General features: G+C 42.6%; 1 protein-coding gene across 5 annotated transcripts in view; it reads left to right on the top strand.

Annotated features, from left to right (window-relative positions):
* The window catches only part of slc6a9 (solute carrier family 6 member 9), a 98581-nt gene that overhangs the window by 52562 nt on the left and 25619 nt on the right, over nucleotides 1-20400 (top strand). For all 5 annotated transcript variants that reach the window (XM_085390308.1, XM_085390306.1, XM_085390307.1 and 2 more), the window contains one exon: nucleotides 18598-18754. In XM_085390308.1, the coding sequence (XP_085246434.1) occupies nucleotides 18598-18754 (157 nt within the window). The remainder of the gene's footprint in view (nucleotides 1-18597; nucleotides 18755-20400) is intronic.

Here is a 20400-nt window from a genome sequence, read left to right as displayed (position 1 = left end):
TAGCTCGGTCATTCTCCACCACCCTTGGGGGAATCTCCCATTTTGACCTCGGGACTTCCAGGTTATACTCGGCACAGATGTTCCTGTACACTATGCCGGCCACTTGGTTATGGCGTTCCATGTATGCCTTGCCTGCTAGCATCTTGCACCCTGCTGTTATGTGCTGGATTGTCTCTGGGGCATCTTTACACAGCCTGCACCTGGGGTCTTGCCTGGTGTGATAGACCCCAGCCTCTATGGATCTTGTGCTCAGAGCTTGTTCTTGTGCTGCCATGATTAGTGCCTCTGTGCTGTCTTTCAGTCCAGCTTTGTCCAGCCACTGGTAGGATTTCTGGATATCAGCCACCTCCTCTATCTGCCGGTGGTACATACCGTGCAGGGGCCTGTCCTTCCATGATGGTTCCTCATCTCCCTCCTCTTTCTTGGGTTTCTGCTGCCTGAGGTATTCACTGAGCACTCGGTCAGTTGGGGCCATCTTCCCAATGTATTCTTGGATGTTCGTTGTCTCATCCTGGACTGTGGTGCTGACACTCACCAGTCCCCGGCCCCCTTCCTTCCGCTTAGCGTACAGCCTCAGGGTGCTGGACTTGGGGTGAAACCCTCCATGCATGGTAAGGAGCTTTCTTGTCTTTATGTCAGTGGCTTCTATCTCCTCCTTTGGCCAGCCTATTACCCCAGCAGGGTACCTGATCACGGGCAGGGCGTACGTGTTGATGGCCCGGATCTTGTTCTTACCGTTCAGCTGACTCCTCAGGACTTGCCTGACCCTCTGCAGGTACTTGGTGGTTGCAGCTTTTCTAGCGGCCTCTTCATGGTTCCCATTCGCCTGCGGGATCCCCAAGTACTTGTAACTGTCCTCTATGTCTGCAATGTTGCCTTCTGGTAGTTCAATCCCCTCAGTTCTGACTACCTTCCCTCTCTTTGTTACCATCCGACTACACTTCTCCAGTCCGAACGACATTCCAATGTCATTGCTGTATAGCCTGGTAGTGTGGATCAGTGAATCGATGTCTCGTTCACTCTTGGCATACAGCTTGATGTCATCCATGTACAGGAGGTGGCTGACAACTGCTCCGTTCCGTAGTCGGTATCCGTAGCCAGTCTTGTTAATGATCTCACTGAGGGGGTTCAGGCCTATGCAGAACAGCAGTGGGGACAGAGCATCTCCTTGGTAGATCCCGCACTTGATGGTGACTTGTGCTATGGGCTTGGAGTTGGCCTCTAGTGTTGTACGCCACATCCCCATTGAGTTCCTGATGAAGGCTCTTAGGGTCCCATTGATCTTGTACAATTCTAGGCATTCCAGTATCCAGCTGTGGGGCATTGAGTCATAGGCCTTCTTGTAATCAATCCAGGCAGTGCACAGGTTGGTCAGTCTGGTCTTGCAGTCTCGGCTGATTGTTCTGTCTACCAGTAGCTGGTGTTTTGCGCCTCTGGTATTCTTGCCAATTCCTTTCTGTGTCCCGCTCATGTATTGACCCATGTGCCTGTTCATCTTAGCCGATATGATGCCTGACAGGAGCTTCCATGTAGTACTGAGGCAGGTTATTGGTCGGTAGTTGGAGGGGACCGGTCCCTTCTTGGGGTCCTTGGGGATCAGGACCGTCCGGCCTTCAGTTAGCCATTCCGGGTGTCTCTCGTTAACTAGCAGCTGGTTCATTTGTGCTGCCAGACGCTCGTGGAGTGCAGTTAGCTTCTTCAGCCAGTAGGCGTGAACCATGTCGGGCCCTGGTGCTGTCCAGCTCTTCATACTGGAGACCCTTTCTTGGATATCTGCCACTGTGATGGTTACTGGACCCTGTTCAGGGAGGTCGCTGTGGTCTGCCCTCAGATCCTCTAGCCACTGAGCATTGCCGTTATGGGTTGCATCCTTCTCCCATATGCTCTTCCAGTATTGCTCCGTCTCCAGCCTTGGTGGTGCTGTTCTCTGTTATCTTATATATATATATATATATATATATATATATATAGCTGCTGGATAGCGTAGTGGTTAGACTACACGCCTTTGGAACAGAGGATCGCAAGTTCGATTCCTGCCTGGGGCGTCTGTATCCAGTAAGGGTCCTAAGGCTAGACCCCCTATGCTAAGCAAGCCTACCGCAGACATGAGCGAGACAGATAAATATGAAGGCATGCCGGCTCGGACGTCGCCCGGATCAACAAGGTCCGCGTCAGGTGTTGAGGAACCAGGGCACCCTGACGAAAAGTGGGCTACTGGAACAAGAAGGCATCGGTGGGCAAGAGACGAAAACAGGGCGTTGTTGGAATGCTACTATGCAAGTAACCCCGGCGGAAGGGGCTACATGAATAGGATGAGGGACCTATGGATTCTTCGATACCCAACATCCACAATGACGGCGAAACAACTAGTAGCTCAGTGTTCCAACATTCGAAAGAAGGGACTGCTCTCACAGCTAGAGATTGACGAGGTACAACACAAATGCTACGGCAAGGAGGAGTCAGGACGCCAGGTCAGGGGGGAGATATCATCACCCCCACCCGAGATTGGGTACATAGCCCCAAGTGCGATAGGAGAAGGATCGTTGAGTGCGAGAGGAACTGACCTGAAAAATAGGATCATGGCCAAGCTTGAAACCTGGATCCCGCGTAGCCGGTTACCAAGATTACGTGAAGTTCCCTCAGAAGGTCTGCTAGATGATGTTAATGCAGCACTACGGACAATACCTACAACCACGATTACCGACACTAACAAGCTGATCTACAATACGGCAACAGTGATCAGTGAGATGCTTGGCTACAAGTTGAACAGCGACAAGGGGCAGTACCCTCCATGGAGAAGGAGGCTAGAGGGCAAGATCAAAGTAGCACGGAGGGAGGTTAGCCAACTAACGGAGTTGCAGAAAGGTGCGACAAATAAGGTGCCTAAGAAATACAGCAAGCTGTCCATACCTGAGGCCTTGGAAACTGCCAAGCAAAGACTCACAGCCTTGGCCAGCCGCTTGAGGAGGTACACCAGAGAGATAGAAGGCAGGAGAATAAACCAGCTGTTCTCCACAGAACCAGCAAAGGTGTACTCTCAGTGGCAAGGGAACAATAAGAGAACAGCACCACCAAGGCTGGAGACGGAGCAATACTGGAAGAGCATATGGGAGAAGGATGCAACCCATAACGACAATGCTCAGTGGCTAGAGGATCTGAGGGCTGACCACAGCGACCTCCCTGAACAGGGTCCAGTAACCATCACAGTGGCAGATATCCAAGAAAGGGTCTCCAGTATGAAGAGTTGGACAGCACCAGGGCCCGACATGGTTCACGCCTACTGGCTGAAGAAGCTGACTGCACTCCACGAGCGTCTGGCAGCACAAATGAACCAGCTGCTAGTTAACGAGAGACACCCGGAATGGCTAACTGAAGGCCGGACGGTCCTGATCCCCAAGGACCCCAAGAAGGGACCGGTCCCCTCCAACTACCGACCAATAACCTGCCTCAGTACTACATGGAAGCTCCTGTCAGGCATCATATCGGCTAAGATGAACAGGCACATGGGTCAATACATGAGCGGGACACAGAAAGGAATTGGCAAGAATACCAGAGGCGCAAAACACCAGCTACTGGTAGACAGAACAATCAGCCGAGACTGCAAGACCAGACTGACCAACCTGTGCACTGCCTGGATTGATTACAAGAAGGCCTATGACTCAATGCCCCACAGCTGGATACTGGAATGCCTAGAATTGTACAAGATCAATGGGACCCTAAGAGCCTTCATCAGGAACTCAATGGGGATGTGGCGTACAACACTAGAGGCCAACTCCAAGCCCATAGCACAAGTCACCATCAAGTGCGGGATCTACCAAGGAGATGCTCTGTCCCCACTGCTGTTCTGCATAGGCCTGAACCCCCTCAGTGAGATCATTAACAAGACTGGCTACGGATACCGACTACAGAACGGAGCAGTTGTCAGCCACCTCCTGTACATGGATGACATCAAGCTGTATGCCAAGAGTGAACGAGACATCGATTCACTGATCCACACTACCAGGCTATACAGCAATGACATTGGAATGTCGTTCGGACTGGAGAAGTGTAGTCGGATGGTAACAAAGAGAGGGAAGGTAGTCAGAACTGAGGGGATTGAACTACCAGAAGGCAACATTGCAGACATAGAGGACAGTTACAAGTACTTGGGGATCCCACAGGCGAATGGGAACCATGAAGAGGCCGCTAGAAAAGCTGCAACCACCAAGTACCTGCAGAGGGTCAGGCAAGTCCTGAGGAGTCAGCTGAATGGTAAGAACAAGATCCGGGCCATCAACACGTACGCCCTGCCCGTGATCAGGTACCCTGCTGGGGTAATAGGCTGGCCAAAGGAGGAGATAGAAGCCACTGACATAAAGACAAGAAAGCTCCTTACCATGCATGGAGGGTTTCACCCCAAATCCAGCACCCTGAGGCTGTACGCTAAGCGGAAGGAAGGGGGCCGGGGACTGGTGAGTGTCAGCACCACAGTCCAGGATGAGACAACGAACATCCAAGAATACATTAGGAAGATGGCCCCAACTGACCGAGTGCTCAGTGAATACCTCAGGCAGCAGAAACCCAAGAAAGAGGAGGGAGACGAGGAACCATCATGGAAGGACAGGCCCCTGCACGGTATGTACCACCGGCAGATAGAGGAGGTGGCTGATATCCAGAAATCCTACCAGTGGCTGGACAAAGCTGGACTGAAAGACAGCACAGAGGCACTAATCATGGCAGCACAAGAACAAGCTCTGAGCACAAGATCCATAGAGGCTGGGGTCTATCACACCAGGCAAGACCCCAGGTGCAGGCTGTGTAAAGATGCCCCAGAGACAATCCAGCACATAACAGCAGGGTGCAAGATGCTAGCAGGCAAGGCATACATGGAACGCCATAACCAAGTGGCCGGCATAGTGTACAGGAACATCTGTGCCGAGTATAACCTGGAAGTCCCGAGGTCAAAATGGGAGATGCCCCCAAGGGTGGTGGAGAATGACCGAGCTAAGATCCTGTGGGACTTCCAGATACAGACGGACAAAATGGTGGTGGCTAACCAACCGGACATAGTGGTGGTAGACAAACAGAAGAAGATGGCCGTAGTGATCGATGTAGCGGTTCCGAATGACAGCAATATCAGGAAGAAGGAACACGAGAAGCTGGAGAAATACCAAGGGCTCAGAGAAGAGCTCGAGAGGATGTGGAGGGTGAAGGTAACGGTGGTCCCCGTGGTAATCGGAGCACTAGGTGCGGTGACTCCCAAGCTAGGCGAGTGGCTCCAGCAGATCCCGGGAACAACATCGGAGATCTCTGTCCAGAAGAGCGCAGTCCTGGGAACAGCTAAGATACTGCGCAGGACCCTCAAGCTCCCAGGCCTCTGGTAGAGGACCCGAGCTTGAAGGATAAACCGCCCGCAGGGGCGTGCTGGGTGTTTTTTTTTTATATATATAAAAAATACAGAGACAATATAAATAAAATATACGAAGGGGATAAATAGGAATAAAAAATACAAGTGAATTGCACATTTCAAGTATTGAGGTCTATCCGGTTGTTCAGTCTGACGTCACTAGCTGTGTCTGGGTCTAAACTCCGCTGCAGGTCCATATATCAAACGATCACTATGGCATTACTGAGAGTTGAAAAACTGTCTAAAGTCTTTCATCTTTAATAAAATTATCAGCGTTCTGCTCTACCAGGTGTAACAATTGAGTTTAACATCCAGGCATCCATGAAAACGGAATTTATGACATTAAACGGAGTTAGAAGTTAGCAGGGAGTTAGCTCGCTAGCTTCTATCTAAATACAATATAGCATGTCCTGACTGCGGGGTTTTGGAAACAAATTAAAACGTACAGCTCTGTTATCACTTCCAGCATAAATGAAGACAGAAAACTAAACAGCAGTGACGTTTGTAGGGTTACTGAAGTTGGGCTAGCTGGTATATAATGATGTGCTACGTGACCGCTAGCAACACAGCTATGTTAGCATAATATAAACAAGCTAACTTTTTTTCCACTCGATAAAAGTTAACGTGAGTGTTCTCGGTGGTCAGAAACAAATGTAATCGCATGGCAGAATGCTGTAAAAGGACCAAACTTCAGCTAGGAGAACAACTGAGATAATCCATCCACAATACGAGGTTAGTCATTCATATACTGCTGCATGGGCTGGGCTGTAGTTACATCCTAAGGTTTTAAAAACTGAGCTTAAATAAATGATTAGCGGTAATAAAAGCCGAGGACGTCAACAGGGATCACTGACTGTTTTAGGAGCTTTTTGAGATCAAATAGAAGAAAATACATAACATTAAACATGTTAACAACACAAAAGCCATATTAAACGCAGACTACTTTAGACCCGGAAGTAGGATTCGTCGCGTCATCACTGAACAACCGGATTGCACTGTTGACTATTTACAAAAGTATTGCACAAAAGGTATTGCACAGTGAGGTGAAGAGGCACTACAGCTTAGTTGTTCCCCCCTCCTTTGTCCTCCTGTTTCCCCTCCCTCTCCCCTCCAGAGAGGAGTTAAACAGTTTGATGGCGTGTGGGACAAAGGAGTTTTTAAGTCTGTTAGTTCTTGTCTTTGGGAGAAGCAGCCAAGCTTCTCCCAAAGCCACTGAGTACAGATTTGTACTTGCTGGTCTTGTTTTTTTAAACAGCCACATGGTTCTACTTTGTGGTTCTATTCACGCAGTTCACTAGATATCATCTTACCAATCAACTGACCAATCACCAAGTGGCTGACTTGGTTGTTGTTGTTTTAGCAAGCAAACCATTTCACAAACGCCTTCCAGAGTAACCTGAGGATTTACGGTGTCTTTTCTTTGACACACTGAGCAACTGCACACACCGTCTTATACTTTGTAATATGTTTGAAGCAGAATTGATCTCCAAATATCATTACCTCACGTCAGAGAGAAACAGTTTTGGGTTTTTTTGTTTGTTTTTTGGGGGGTGGGGGTGTAAATGACTCGAGAAAGGTAAACTAAAAAAGAGACCTCTCTAAACCGATTCATGTGAGAATGTAAATGTCTGCTGCAGCTAAAAAAGACATTTCTAAAACAGGTCAGTGTCATGTTGGACTGTGTGAGAGTGGAATACTGTGGACAATCTGCCAACCTGATTCTTCAGAAATTGGATATACTGGGTAGAGACAGCAAGTGGAAGATGATGGCACATACTTATGGGCAGCATTACCACATATTTATGGTGTTGTACTTGGTTGTACATATGTCAGAATTGCAAAGAATTACAAAAAAATCCCACAGACATTCTTCCTTTCTCACATTATTTGTTGGAAACTTGGAAACAGTTGTGAAACTGAAAAGAAGCATGCTGATGCTTTAAATTTATCCAGGTATGTTCAGCAGAATTGTCAAGACACTTTCTAATGGGTTTTCAGTGCTGTAGAAATGCCTACCAAATAACACCTCAAATCAATCTATCGCTAACCAGCTTAATCACTGAGATCTCATGTTTAATGCATTTTGGGAAGAGTAACATGCATTTAGAGCTTCCTACTGATCGGCCAAGCACTTGCTTTGTAGATCATGAAAGGAGGTTTCCTTTTTATTTTTCTATATAGCATTTCTGGACAGGCTGTAGTAGGTTAGGCTTTAACTATGCCATTGCTCATACTCTTTGACTAGCTGTTGTGATATTTTGATACACTCCTCTTAATCTATACTGTGCTTAATTTCATTCACTTGTGAACGTGTCACTCCTAAATATGTGCACCTGGAAGCAAAGCTGAATGTTAATACATCAGCACTTTTTAAAAGTGAAATAGAGATGCCTGACCTTATGAAAGACACTCAGCAACGTAACCTGTAGGTGACCCTAGCTTCTGGGCAGCCATCTATCCACCGTTCATCTGACAGTGCTTGGTTTTCTCTCATCCTCCTCTCTCCTTCTCCCAACACCCCATCCATTGGTTTCAATTAATCAGCCATGGAGCGGAATTTATTCAGTCCCTGCCCAGTGGGATTCTTTGGTATGTGGCCCCAATGGTAGCAGGTTGAGAAGCCACGGTCTGCAGTGTCTTTAGGCCTATTACTCTCACCTCACAGCCCACTCATAAAGAGAGCTTTGAGCAGACTGTTTTTGCGGGGGGATCCGGTAGGCTTTTTGTACCATAATAACCAATTGGATTGAGTCACTGCAGACAGACATGTTTACTAAGCTTCTGCATAGGTGGAGTGAGAGAGATTACATGTGCCACAATCAAACAACAGGGCCCTGATTACTGGCTGAAGGACAGTCTGGGAAAATGATAATGTTTCTTCCCTAATCACCTAGAACTGGTGTTGACATTTTATTTCACTAGTAGTATCAGGACTGTATATGTAAAATGGTGAGCAACATGTTGGGTTGCAAAGTGGATTGCAGTGGGGCAGGAACTATATACATACTGAAGTATCTTAAGCAGCATGTTTGTTGTAAGACTAAAATAGGATGCACAGATGGAATCGGCTGAGGCCCCAGGTGGTGTTGGCCAGCATTTACATATAAGCTGTTGATCTGCTGGGATTGAGCATGATCTTCTTGAACTAACATAGGTATGCAAAAAATTTGTACAATTATTTAAATGTAAAAGAAGATTGAATGAAAAGCACAATGAACTGATGGGAAGGAACAGAATATACTGTTAAATCCTTCTTGAAGAGTTATTCTTTTAACATTTAATAGCCTTTGATTTCTCATAGAATTTATATGGTCATGAATATACTGAATACTTTCTCTAGTTTTCCTCTTTGAATGACATTTGACCTTTGCTTTTAATTTCAAGAGACTGAGTGAGTTATTCTGGTGCTAGAGAAGTACCGACATCAAAAAGCCATTCTGGTGCTAGAGGTCCTCTTTAACTGAAAGCTCTACATAGTGCCCAAAATACAAGACTAGTGATTTAGAGATCTGGTGTTACATTTGGAGCTGCTTGTGAGATTGCACACAAAATACACCTGACTACCGATTTGACAAATAGTGTGTGAGACAGTTATGTGGTCTAATTTTCACTTTTATCTCCAGAAACAAGAAAATGTGTTTTCATTGCATTTTGAGGTATAATAAAAGTTTCTCTCCCTGATTGAGTAAAAATCATCGACTAAGCAAACCCTCTTCAGGTAAAGCAAATAGCTAAAGCATTTGTAGATGTTCCAGAAGGATCGTTTCTTCGACCTCTTTTATTTACTCTGTAGACAAACAATATTATCTCTGCCACCCAAAACTGTAATGTACATTTTTATGTAGATTACACTATTTTATATGCCACTGGCTCCTTCCTTGATCAGCACATGTACAGTCTGCTTATGATACAGTTTATTTCAGAAATCTTTTCATCAGACAAAAGCTGTTTTAAACTCTGATGAAACTAAGTGCACGATATTCACCAGGTCACCTGAAAGTATCCAGCCTACAGTCTGTATTCAAACCCTCCACGGTTATAAAATTGAAAATGATTACACTTGATTAAGGCGATTTTGTTTACATGAATGTTCATCCACCTTGAAGCCTCGTTATTCTTTGTATCTGTCTGTTATGATTTATCACAGCCATTCTTTTCTTACTCACCATTTCATCATATAATGATGCAACATGGCTGTACTGCAGACTGGCTGCTTACCTCCTTGATTGAATTTAAACACAGAACTCACAATGACAGGTCAAAGGACACTTTAACATTAGCTGTGCCTCTTATTTACACTAAACCTGCAAAAACTACATACAATTTATGTTTATAATAACAGCTATTTTATTTCTCTTTGCACTGCTGGTCGAATCCAGATTGGTGAGTCAGTGACTGTAACGCTAATGATAAATTTAATCTATACAGTTTTAACTGGATTAGGAGAAAACCTTGACATTTTTTTTTAATCAACCCACATATGCACACTGATTTAGACAGACCTATTCCCAGTCTCCATTTCCTTTATCTGTCACATTTATTTTTCTCCCTTATCCAGTTCCACTTCAAGTTCATAAACCCAAATGAGGTATTAAGAACTAACTGACCCAATTTGAATTAAAATAGTTGAAGTTTCACGAAACAAGGTCTGTTTTAATAATAACACCTGGATATCACAAAGTAGCATCTACGTACATAATACAGCAGCATGAGTGTGCACATGCTAATTATATATTGGATCCTGTGTGGGTTTTCTCTCACATATATGACAGTATGTAATGAAATGGTGACCAAAAATGGTCACAAACAAATAAAGTAAGTAAAATAATCACAGCTACTATCTGGTACGTTTGATTAAGGCAAAGCCCACATGTAAAAAGGCCATCTTTCACTGGCTGCTGTAATAAAGCTCAATCTTTACCACTGCTTCAGATCTGTTTGAGATTTGAACGGACAAAAGCAGTCAGACTGATGTTCTGGCAATTTGTTTCAATGAGTGCTTCGTTAAAAAGGCTAATAACGGCACCTAGGATAGGTCTTCATTTGAAATATGCCTTCTAGAGGTGGGAATCACCATATATCCCACGATACGATATTATCACGATACTTAACGCACGATACGATATTATTGCAAAATTTAAAAATATTTTGCGATATTCAGATTCTGTACATAAAGGTAAACTTTATCAATATTCATTTTATCTAATATCAAAGTCTCACACTCAGTCTTTCTCTCATTTCAGTCAGTTTTATTGTTGACAAACTGAACAGTTTGTATTACAGTCTAGTCCAACTTAACTGAATGCAACCATCTGGTACAATTATAGCTATTCTGAACTATGCAATTTATGATAACTATGCAGCCCATTCAGCAACTGAAGAATTTGAAAGTAAATTAAAACAAAATATAATTTTACATTAAATAAAAGTTTTAAACTTAATTAAAATAAAACATGTCTTAAATTAAAAGAAGTAAACTGTCATGTTTATTGCTGCCAAAAAACAAGTTAAACACATTTGGACAGTGAAGGAATGTCAGGATTCTTGCTCACAAAAAGGAGCTGATCAACATGCTCTGAAGTCAGAGTTCCAGTCCACAAAAACTTTTTTTGTAACAAAATATCAATTTCTGCTGTCCCTGTATCGATACATTATTAGCAAACAAAATATCACGATACTACACAGTATCGATTTTTTTCCCCCACCCCTAATGCCTTCATGCGTAACCACAACGAATGTGTGCTTTCTGTAGGGCTCTAACACTGTAACATAAAGTTCCCCTCCCATGTAGTGTTTTCAAGCGCTGGAGGATGATTTGCAGAGCACAACTACAACCACGAATAGTAACATCTGGATTTATAAGAGGAAAACAGAGATTCCGGTCACAACATCTACAATCACACATAAGTAACCCGAGCGTCTATGAGCGTTTAAAAGACATTTTATGTTACAAATGAATCTCGATTTGTGGCTGTTTTTTATTCAGGTCACACCCAAAACTACAAGTGTTATTAGGCAACAGGACAAACATTGTAAACTCATCCCCACGTGCAAAAAGGCAGATTAATCAGTGCCTGTGTGAAATTAACAGCTGTTGTTACTCACCTACATTACGGCATCTGTAAAGAGCTTTGCATTTACTGTGGAAACCTTTGGTACAGTCGCCCCACAGTGCTGTTACATGTCATACACATATGAATTATTAGCAGGATGATTCCAGTTTATGGCATACAAAAATTATTATCAAATCCTATTTAGTTGAATTGTTTTTCTTACTAAACCACTTCTGTCCTTGAATATACATATCACACAACTGATGGTGTCTCTAAAATGAACATGGATGTAACTATTTGCTTAAAGAAGCCATTTAAACTTTCACTGGATGGAACTTGCAGATGTGCATGGAGAACCAGCTTCCCATGTGAGACCGCTGAACTGTCGGTAAAATGCCATCGCTCTACAGGAGACGTCTCAAAAATACATTTCTTTCAGATAGGAAATGACACGCACAGTAAGCAGTTGCACGATATTAACAAATCACATTCTGTTAGGAGAGATTATCAAGTCTTTGCAGAGCCCAGCACTGTGCTCCCCGTGACTATTGAAGTGTGTGAGAGAGATGGAAGTAGTACAGGGAATTTTCAAAATAAGAGAAGCGCCAGTACACTGTGCTCTAAGAACATAGTGTCCTAACCACATTTGTGGTTGTAGAAGCCAAAGTAAATTTTGTGTGCGTGTGCGCGTGCATGTGCGTTTCCATAAGTTGAAAGGAATTTTGTTGTTCTTGCCACACTCCAGTGGACAGTATCTCTTACAAACATGGCTGCAGCTGTCAGGAGATGTCGGTTTGAAGGTTTGTGCTGCTGTCTGTCAAATTGACCCAGTGTGTGCATTTAAACGCATGTGTGTGTGTGATATTGTGTATAGTCCACAAAGCTGAAGTGCTCTCTGTGGGCTGTGAGAGGAGGGAGGATGAGCAACAGCAACTTCAAGAGGAAACACATGAGGGGAGAGGTGCAGCGGCGGGATAAAACTGAATTACTTTTGCAGCGAGAACACAAACCAATAAGGTCTATTACATTTATTTAATATTTATGACGGGTTTCCAAAACGAGCAGGCGGTGATACTTGACACTGATGTTGAATGTGATACATCCTAACATGCTTTTCATTTATTTACACGTCTATGTTTTTTTTGTTCTGTTTTTTTGATAAAGCATTACCTGCAGCAGACATGTGACATGCTGTGAAAAACATCTTAGTGAGTTTTTGAAGGGCTATACATCCGTCCTACTGGAGAGCAGTTATTCTCTTCACAGAACACCTGCAAGCCTTTAGAGTTACGCATGTTTGTGTAAATCGCACTGATTCCACCTTATGTCACTTTCCATTCTAAGCCTGCACAATGCAGATCAGCAGTTCTCGTTTCATTTACATTTCAGGCACTGAGCTGACAGTCTTTTCAAGTTAAGCTTCTGGGAGAGAAGAGTTAGATGGTCTTATTTTGTCAGCTGCAGTTTGACAAAATGTTGGAGTCCCACTGGTGAGATTACTTTTGCAGAATAGGTAACTAATGGTAATATTGCGAGTATCGATGTATTGTTACTGCTAAGTGCCCATATGCAGCAGGCTCTGAATGTAATTAAACACTGGCTAATCAGAAATGAATCAGACACAAGCTGAATCAATACTGGATTTCAGCTTGTGAAAGCAAAAGTACAAACCTGCCCCAGCTCCATCTATTCTGTTTATTTGGTGCTGGTGCAGAGCATTCAGCTAATCACACTTCCTGTCACCTTGTTTAGTAAACCATTTAGTAAAATGATAGTGATGCAACTTGTGTTGTGCAGCCACAAATGATGTCATTTGATATTTTACTGAATGTGTCTAACAGGTTCAGTGTGTCAATGGTTCAAAGTCATTTTTAAATATATTTTTGTGTTTTAGTTTCTGTTTGGTTGCCATCTTTATTTGGTAGTTTTTATATTTAAGGGTAGATTACTTTTTTTTAAAAAATGTAAATAATGTTTTTGTATGTCTATGTTTCATTAAACTATTGCTATAAAACTCCATTAAGATATTTTGAACTCCACGAGTCAGTTTCCTCAATGAGGCTGAATAATAATTTGTTATTCTTGTAGTCTCTGTTTTTTAACAACAAAGGCTGTAAAAATGAAGCTATTATGGAAATGTCTTAGACACCTCTGGTTTAAACATAACATGAGGTTGTACAGAAGTCTATGGGACTCTGCAGTTCCCTCAATAGTTTAATGTCTTAATAAATACAACACAATGCTGATGTTGTAAATTTTGGTTCCACATTAGAGTCAAATAGGAGGATAAATCAGCTATGCTTTTCTTTGTAGCTGACAAGTAACTAGCCTATGAGCGTTCACCGTCCCTTGTTTTCTTAGTCAGATCTACTTCCTGTCTTCTTTGTTTGACATAATGATAGTAATGGGCCTCAGTCACACAGGCTTAAAGCCCAGCTGGTGACCAACTGACCACTAGTTGCAATAGAAAATGTGTATTCCCCAACCAGTTGTGAATGCTTGCTGTTGGTTGCTGTGAAATCGATTGTGAAAGCCATGTTCAGGGAGGCCTACATCAGGTCAGTGAGCGCCTGACAAACAACCAGTCACTAAGAAAAAAGCATATTTCCAGACCGGTTGACAAGTGGTTGCTGGAGATTACTTGAAGTCTCTAGTGTGAAATTAGTTACACAGAAGGTGCTGCACCAAAAACGTCCCTGTGACTGGTTTGACTACAAACTGTGGTTTGTATGGGAAATGATAACTTGTCTGCAGATGCTCGCAAGCTTCCAAGTGAAAATTCAAAATGTACATTGGAAAACAGAAATGGAAATTATATACTTTCAAAGTAAAAGTTGCCAACTATCTTTTCTTTGAAGGCAATTTCTGGTTTGCATCACGCTTTTTGAAGTTTAGCAAGGGCTCGGAGGGTAAATGGCAAATGTTTGCAGACAAGTCGGCGTCTTCAACATACAGCGCGGGCGACGACAGTAATCTGCTTTCAACCAAAGTAAAGTCACAAGGAGGTTTCTGGTACAGCACGCTCTTTGTGACCCTGGTCAGGAAATGCACTCATTATATGAAGCATAATGTGACACGATTTAAGAACTGATTTAAGCTGAACAAAATTTAGTGGTTCTCATTTTAAGTCTTTATGAGCAGTTTGGAGTACCGAAGCAGCAACTGAGATGATACAGTCATGAGTCTCAGTGAAGTCACTGTCACTTGAAAGAGACCCTGGAAAGAGAGAATTTTAAAGCGAAACAGAAGGAGAGCCACGGGGAGAGGGCACGCGTGGGTCTTACATAAAGCCCAGATGGTTCTAGGGAAGCGCATGATGGGGACATGGAAGGGTGGAGGGAAATAGAGAGCGGAATCTGTGCATCTGACTGAGTGACCGAAGGCTACAACACCTGGATGGAAAGATACAGATATTGGGGTCAGTCAAGGAAGCAAGGGGGGTCATGAAAAACACAAAGTGTTGCTTTTGCGCAGTGCAAACAGATGTGTGTGTATATAAAGTAGTTAAACCTTTTGTTTTTTACTACAGATGAGCCTAAAGTCAGCTTCAGTAAGCCCAACAATGATCTCCAAACACTATACATTTGCCTTATACGTTTTCTGATAAAGCACTTTTAAAGTGACGTATCTCAGTCTGCTCGTCCACATCTTCAAACAAATGTTGTGTTTTCCACATAGTGTTAATCCAACAATTGCTGCTGCTGGGCATCCATTTCTGGACAAATCCAGCAAGCCACAGGACCCAACAAAGCAGATGAAGGAGGCTTTACTGCATCTAAATGAGCAAACGAGTCTGGAAAATGTATGCTATTAAAGCCCAACCTCTAAACATCTACATGTTAAGTGCTCTCAAATGGTTAATTTAGCTTTTGAGAGTTTAAGATGGTGACATCTGACATTTAGTGTTACTTTTGGGAGGGTTTTATATTCAAAATGATAAAGGTACACTATATAAAAGTTCAAGTTGCCCAGTTAAAACTATAAATGCTCCCACAACTTTTATATGAATTGGTGGACTTGGATGGATGGAGACTGCTGCATGAAAAATAGTTTCTCATGATGCAAAAGAAAGATGGTGCCTCATAATTATCCTGCTGTCTGATCGATGAGGACTATTCCTTGTGATTAAATAGTTGCCTGCTTTTTCTTCAGAGTGATTTTAGGTGTGACCTTTAATCTTGTCTTGATGATACTGTTGTGTTACTAAGCAACCAGTCAGGTCTGGTTGCATGTTTCAGATAGCTGCAAATACTCTGAAATTTAATCCCAAGCATGTTGTTTTTATGCGCCCAGTCTCTCCTGTTTACAGCAAGTTAGCCAAGCTAAGCTACTGCTGGCTGTCCGTTTGCATATGGCATACGTTAGAGCAGTATCAGGTTTCTCATCTGACTGTGACCAAATAAGTGTGTTTCCCAGAAAAGGTCTGACCTAATTGGATACCAATTCATTCCAATGTATTTTATTGCTACAAGAATAATCAGGTTTTTCACAGTACATAATGATTTTTGCATTTTAAATGTATGAACTTTGCACTGACACAGTGTCTGTTTTTCAAAAGATTCATGTCCACTGCTTGTTTTCAACTTCAAATTCACTGTGAGAGAGGTGCGTGCGTGCGTGTGCGCGCACGCGCGTGTGCGTGCGTGTGCGCGCACGCGTGTGTGTGTGTGTGTGTGCGTGTGTGTGTGTGTGCGCGCGTGCGTGCCTGTCTTAAAACATCAGGTTGAACTTTTGAAGAGCTGACACCTAAGATTTAGGGGTCAGTACTATTCCTAGTGTTTTGTCTCTTGCTCATGTTTGTCTGGTCTCGGACACACAGCGTGTGTCAACCTGTGTTCGTGTGCATGTGCCTGTGTGTATCTTCTAAAGGCCCACACCTGGTTTCTAATAGGGAAAGACGTACAAGAGGCACAGCAAGAACACGCAGCTGTCTCGCATGTTTCTTTTCCTTCCAAAGTCAACTCCAGACGGAGATGTCATAATGTGCGACACGCTGCGCTGGCAGGCCCACCGCTGATGGTTTCCACTTGCACGCCGCTGTGGCCGTGGTTTTCACTGCGAACAGCTCCTTGTCCACGACACTTGTGTTTGCTGATCTTCCTGTGTGTCCCACCTGCAGCCTTTAGCCTAGCACGACGAAAGGTCAAGGATGCTAGGGGAAAAAAAAGATCTTTGTTTTGCTCTTCTAACATGCAAGCACAGCTAGACTCAAAGACAAACTACAGGGCTTTGGGGAAAATAGCACAGCTGTTTGTTTGTTTTGTGCGGTTGTTGCTGTTTTGTTTCTGACTTTAAAAAAATTCTATTTGTAATTTTCTGTTTATGAACAAGATGTCTCGCCATATTCTGGAAGCATGAAGTGTGAGGCTCGTGGTTCTTTGTCTGTGCACAGTTTTCTCTCCAGAACATTGTGTCCTGAAATATTTTTGTAATGTTAAAACCAAACATGCAAATCTAAGAAATAAAAATATATATTTTTAAACTTTTATGGCATTGCAGAAGAATTACCAGTTTGCTGCTGCACTGAGGGGGTGTGTTTTTATGACCAGTATTCCTCATTTTCGTCAGATTCAAAGCCAATCGCATTGAAAATACCAGGGTATTCATGCAACGAGTCTCAGAGAGCAGCCTCTGCCGCACATAGATAACACAGGGAGCCCAGATGAATGAATGGTGTCATTCATACAGCAGACTGCAAGAGCTTATAAGACATATATTTATATTGGCCAGAACCAGACTGCTGTATAAAAGCATCTTAAAACAAGGAAAATTCATAAACTGGCAAAGTAAATCCTAATGTAATAGTCCATCCAACCATCTTGCTTTTAACACAAAGGTAAAAAACTTAAATGTATGAAAATGATGCTTTGTCAGGTCAATATCAAAAAGAAAGTTTCCACTTATTTCACATTATGAATCTCATACAAATCTCTCAAAAAATTGTATTCATATATATATACAGTACCAAATCCCTCTACAATAATACAGAGCAAAGATCAGACGACTCACTGTGAGCAAGCCCTTGGCAGCAGCGGGAAGGAAAATCTCCCTTTTAACAGAAGGAAACCTCCAGCAGAACCATACATAAATACAGAAATTTTACCTCTTGAAAACTTAGCAAAATTTTTTAATAGTTTTGTGTTGTTGTACTGACCAAGCCTTTGTCTAACTCAGTGGTTCTTAACCTTGTTGGAGTTACCGAACCTCACCAGTTTCATATGCGTATTCACTGAACCCCTCTTTAGTGAAAAATAAAATAGGATTTTTTTCAAATTCAAGACATAGATATGTTTTTTACTGATGCACAAAATGAGCCATGCATGTCATGGCGGAGGCTCTGCCGAACCCCTGAGACCGACTCACCGAACCCCTAGGGTTCGATCGAACCCAGGTTAAGAACCACTGGTCTAACTGAATTACCAGAATGAAGGCAAATCTATGTAAAACCCCAAGACTTCGTAGATCGTAGCGAGGCAGGTGAAGGAATGCATCTCTGGCAGTGCTCAAATTTCACTAAAATAAAGTACATCCTAAATTAGCAGCATTTATTACACTGAAAGAGCACAAGTGTGTCTGCACCCACAGACAGACACACAGCCAGACACAGCTGAGGTTATAGAGGAGGTCAGGGGAGAACGACCATCTGATGCCAGCAGATGGAGGGATGCAGGGAGGGAGTGGAGGAAGAGGAGAAGCTGCAAATCAGGACGACATGACCGAAAGCTTATCGGCTGTTCTTAAGGCACTGATTTCACTTCTCATCCTGTTTGCACCAGCGCACCCACCTTATGTTTATGTTAAACTTTGCAGTAGACGAGATAGTAGCTTACAGAATATATTCCATGAGCGGGAGTGCAAGCAGTGAATAATTAAACTCATGCACTCCAAGATGATTGCTAACAATCCTTTCAATCCATTTGAATCCGATGGCCAAATAAGTTTTAAAAAAGTAGAAAAAAGAGGCTCTCAGGATTCTTCTCTCTGTCATAGCATCCATTTCCCATTCATGCTTCTAAATGAGATGGGGTTTTTTCCCCTTTTGATTTTTCATTTGCCTGGTGCACTTGCCGGACCTGCTGCAGCAGCACTATCTCAGGAACACACTCGCTTCTGTGTCACCTGAAGTCACCTCTATCTCTCTGTGTGTCTTTGTTGTAGAACGGAGCAGTTCCAGGAGAGCCAGTGAAGAAGGATGAAAACTCCCGGAGAGGGAACTGGGGAAACCAGATTGAGTTTGTCCTCACCAGTGTGGGCTATGCTGTGGGCCTGGGCAATGTCTGGAGGTTTCCATACCTCTGCTACAGAAATGGAGGAGGTAAGCATCACAATGACGACCTGAGCCCATTATCTTTGCATTGACAAACTAAACTACAGTGTACCCATGTTCATAATATGATACAGACACTGATTTTTATGAAACATCAGAAGCCGCATTTATTATAATTGTTCTATTAATGAGGTCCAGATATGTAAACGAGTGGCAATCGTTTACAGGCTGCATTCATTCATTTATTTATTTATTTTTGTACATTTAAATGATGACAAATTACTGCACTGGAATACTAGAATAAAACTGTGAAGCTGAAAAGAAGCTTACTATGTATATATCATATATAATTTAAGAATGAATTCTAACTAAAACAAAAGAAAATAGACTTGTGAACCTTTAGACTTGCTTCCCTCTCATACCTTCCTAGCAGGTGTAATATTTCCATATCAGTTATGTACTATTGTTCTGTTTATCGACTTTTATAAACTTATGATGAGCTGTTAATATCTTTAGAGGGAGTGTATTTCTCCTATATTGGCTCCTCATTGGCTCCCTGTTATTACAGGCTCGAAGTTAAAATCCTCCTCCTCACATACAAGTACTGGAATAATGATATCATATTTAAAGACCTCCATAGTACCATGTTATCCTAACGAAGGAGTTTGCTCTCCGACTGCTGAGTTACTTGTGGTTCAGAGGATATTCAAAAGTAGAATGAGATTTCTTTCTGTTAAAAGGGGGTTCCTGTGCATAATATAGGCATGCAGATGGACACAGTCTATAGGTCGAGAACTGAGAAAGTTCGGGTTTTCTCAGGGTTCTTTTTCTGGTTTTTTTTGTTGTATTGAGATTGTACTTTGCCATTATATTCTCTACACTGTATATATGATCAGGTGTGTGTCAACTTAGAAATAATTCAGTCGCTCAGAGGCAATACCACTGTTATTTAATCAGATGATGTTAGACAGTGTTTTATTCTTGGTGGATTCAATAGATATGTTTCCTATCATGGCAACTACTGGGTGTTTTCAAACTTGTATTTTGGGTTGTAACCCTAGTGTAGTAAGATACTAAGAATTTATCAGCTGCTGAAAAATCCTCTGTTTGAAACAAGATGGCTCCTCTCCCTTTAAGACCCCCCCTTCCTTTAACTTCCTAGGACCTGGCGTCCACATACTGTATGTGGACATCACACTTTGGGTTGTCTAGACCAACATACTAAATTTTGCTCTACAAGGGCCTGCTATCCACTTATGAGGCCGTTATACTGCCACTGTCCTATCGAAATTTAAAGCGAATGTCCTTATATGTGGATCTCATTTTTCTCAGAAACAAAAATCAGAAAAATCACGTAATTCTTTTTTTTTTATATTCAACAGGTCCCAATCAGCCCAAATAGCAAACAGAAATTAAAAATACATGCCATGAAAGAGTTCGGGTCTCAGGAGGTTATTTTCTTCTAATTGGTTGCAAAGCCTTCTGTTCTGACTCATGGAAACTACTTTTACATCGTTGTTCGAAGCGTTGTTTAAGTGTTGTTTAAAATGACAATCCAACGCTGTAATCGGATATACAGTTCCAAGAAAAAGTGTTTGAGTTCCAATTTGTTTTGCAAATTAGCCACTCTTACATGTTTCAGATGATCAAACGCTTTTAAATATTAGACAGAGTAAATCCGGGTAAATACAAAA

The sequence above is a fragment of the Rhamphochromis longiceps genome, linkage group LG18 (genome assembly GCF_057381845.1).
Source record: "Rhamphochromis longiceps isolate RC_006_pf linkage group LG18, R_longiceps_female_GT1.1, whole genome shotgun sequence".
Classification (NCBI taxonomy): domain Eukaryota; kingdom Metazoa; phylum Chordata; class Actinopteri; order Cichliformes; family Cichlidae; genus Rhamphochromis; species Rhamphochromis longiceps.
The sequence above is the reverse complement of the archived record's forward strand: the minus strand, read 5'-3'. Positions and strand labels throughout refer to the sequence as shown.